Source organism: Camelina sativa, chromosome 12 (assembly GCF_000633955.1).
Source record: "Camelina sativa cultivar DH55 chromosome 12, Cs, whole genome shotgun sequence".
NCBI lineage: Eukaryota > Viridiplantae > Streptophyta > Magnoliopsida > Brassicales > Brassicaceae > Camelina > Camelina sativa.
In genome coordinates, this window is record NC_025696.1 from 1272236 (window position 1) to 1274106 (window position 1871).

A 1871-nucleotide genomic window follows, 5' to 3' on the forward strand; every position below is an offset into this window, starting at 1 on the left:
ATTTTTATAGAATCAAATCCTGAAACTTTAGATTCTGAGATTTATTAGCATATAAAGTTATTTTCTCATAATTATGATACACTAATTGCTTTAATTATATGTTTTTATAAATTATATATATACATATACTAATTTTAGAATTCTCAATTATGAATAACGTTTGATATATACCATATAATTATTTGCGTTACTAATATGAAAAAATTACAAAATAGAGTGTTTAGAAGAAAAATTAGAAGAAAAAAAAAACAGAGCATAACTGAGAAGAGATAGATCAATGCAGTAATGGTTGATTCATCAAACAGTAACAATAAACGATGCTAAAAGCTCACATGTTATGGGGACGGGAAGCACGACATTACACCACTCAACCTTACCATAAATCTCATGTTCATTGCGCTTTTCGAGGGCAATCTCAGCACACCAAATCATCTTCTCTTCATGCACCTCCTTCTCCCACAAAACCGCTATATTCCCACCGTAATTCTCTAATCTAAGACGACTCTTGTAACAATCTTTTAGTAATTTAGTCAGTTCCTCCAAACCCTTTAGATCTTTCCAAGATCTTTTATCAATATCGTACCATTGGAGCCGTTTTAATAGCCAATGATAAATGAAACATATGTTATCTATGACGCAATAATATGGATTGCTAGCCCAACTCAAACCCATCTCCGTTGACCCTATTTCATCCCATCTGTTTTCCTTGGTCTTGTAAACCGCAGTACTCCTAACCCCAAAGAGGTAAAGCTTTCCATCAATCGCTAAGCTATTGTGTATATAATTATTCTCTTGTATAAATTTTGCACTAGGGCATGGCACATGCTCCCATATTTGGGTTTTGGTATTGAAACACTCTATCCAATCTGAGGACTGACTATCTTTAACGCTTCCTGCTATGTATATTTTCCCATCAAGAACACGCACATTAGGGTACCATCGAACCACCCGCATGCTTGGAGCCTTGTGCCAAGTGTGATTCCGACAGTCCATGAACATGACCCTTGACGGATTGTAATTGCCAAGTTGGTAGATATCACAACCAACTGCGGTTAGATCCCGACCCCACTGACACGGGAAAGAGAAGGATAATACAATCTCGAGACACGGGCTAAGCAGTTGAAAAGCATGTCATCAGGAAGCATTAGAAAGGTCATCGTATTTGCAACCGTTGTTGGCTTTGCTCTGTTCATGGCTGTGGAAGCCAACATTAACTAAAACGTAGATCCAAAATCCAGAACATCTAGTATTTTATATTTCCTAAATCTAGTTGAACTCTATCACATCCAATTCCTTTATATATAATTTTTTTTATGGGACTGGATATTATTAAATTATATTAGTTTTGATAATATCTAATATAAAAAACACTCAGAGTAATTATATTAGATTATATTTAAAATACTCACATCAATTATTTAATTAGAAGGGAGAAACCAGAGCAAAATTTGAGAAAATAACAAACAGAGCAGAGAGAGAGATGCAATCATGTTTGAAACTTATTATAACAAGTGAAGCAACGTCTGCATTAAGACTGATGAAAGCACAGTACACGACTGTTTGGACTGCTCTACTTGCTCACATTTCTAACCCTCAGCTTCCTTTAGTTGAGGGTTTCCTTATCCGTTATGTGTTTCAAGCTGTTACTTATGCAATATGGAGGGAAAGGAATGGAAGGCGGCATGGCTCTGCACCGACACCAGCCTTGACCATCATTCAGTGGATTGACCGGCTCGTTCGTGACCAGCTCCTTGCTATCGGTCAGTTGGGGGATAGGAGATACGATGAGGGTTTTGGGGTTTGGCTACAATCTTGCTGCTAAAGGGGATTCCTATTTAATTATCTAAATCAAATATTTTCTCAGCAAATGT

The 1871-nt window shown here is 36.6% G+C and overlaps 1 protein-coding gene across 1 annotated transcript; it reads right to left on the reverse strand.

Moving 5' to 3' along the window:
- LOC104733100 (putative F-box/kelch-repeat protein At4g11770) lies at positions 298 to 993 on the reverse strand. The gene has a single exon (XM_010452711.1). It carries the CDS (start codon positions 991 to 993, stop codon positions 298 to 300), a length of 696 nt encoding a protein of 231 aa, XP_010451013.1.

Bases quoted from the DNA above. Each gene is read 5' to 3' on its own strand.
- LOC104733100 (XM_010452711.1), bottom strand. From the start codon at position 993: ATGGACTGTCGGAATCACACTTGGCACAAGGCTCCAAGCATGCGGGTG.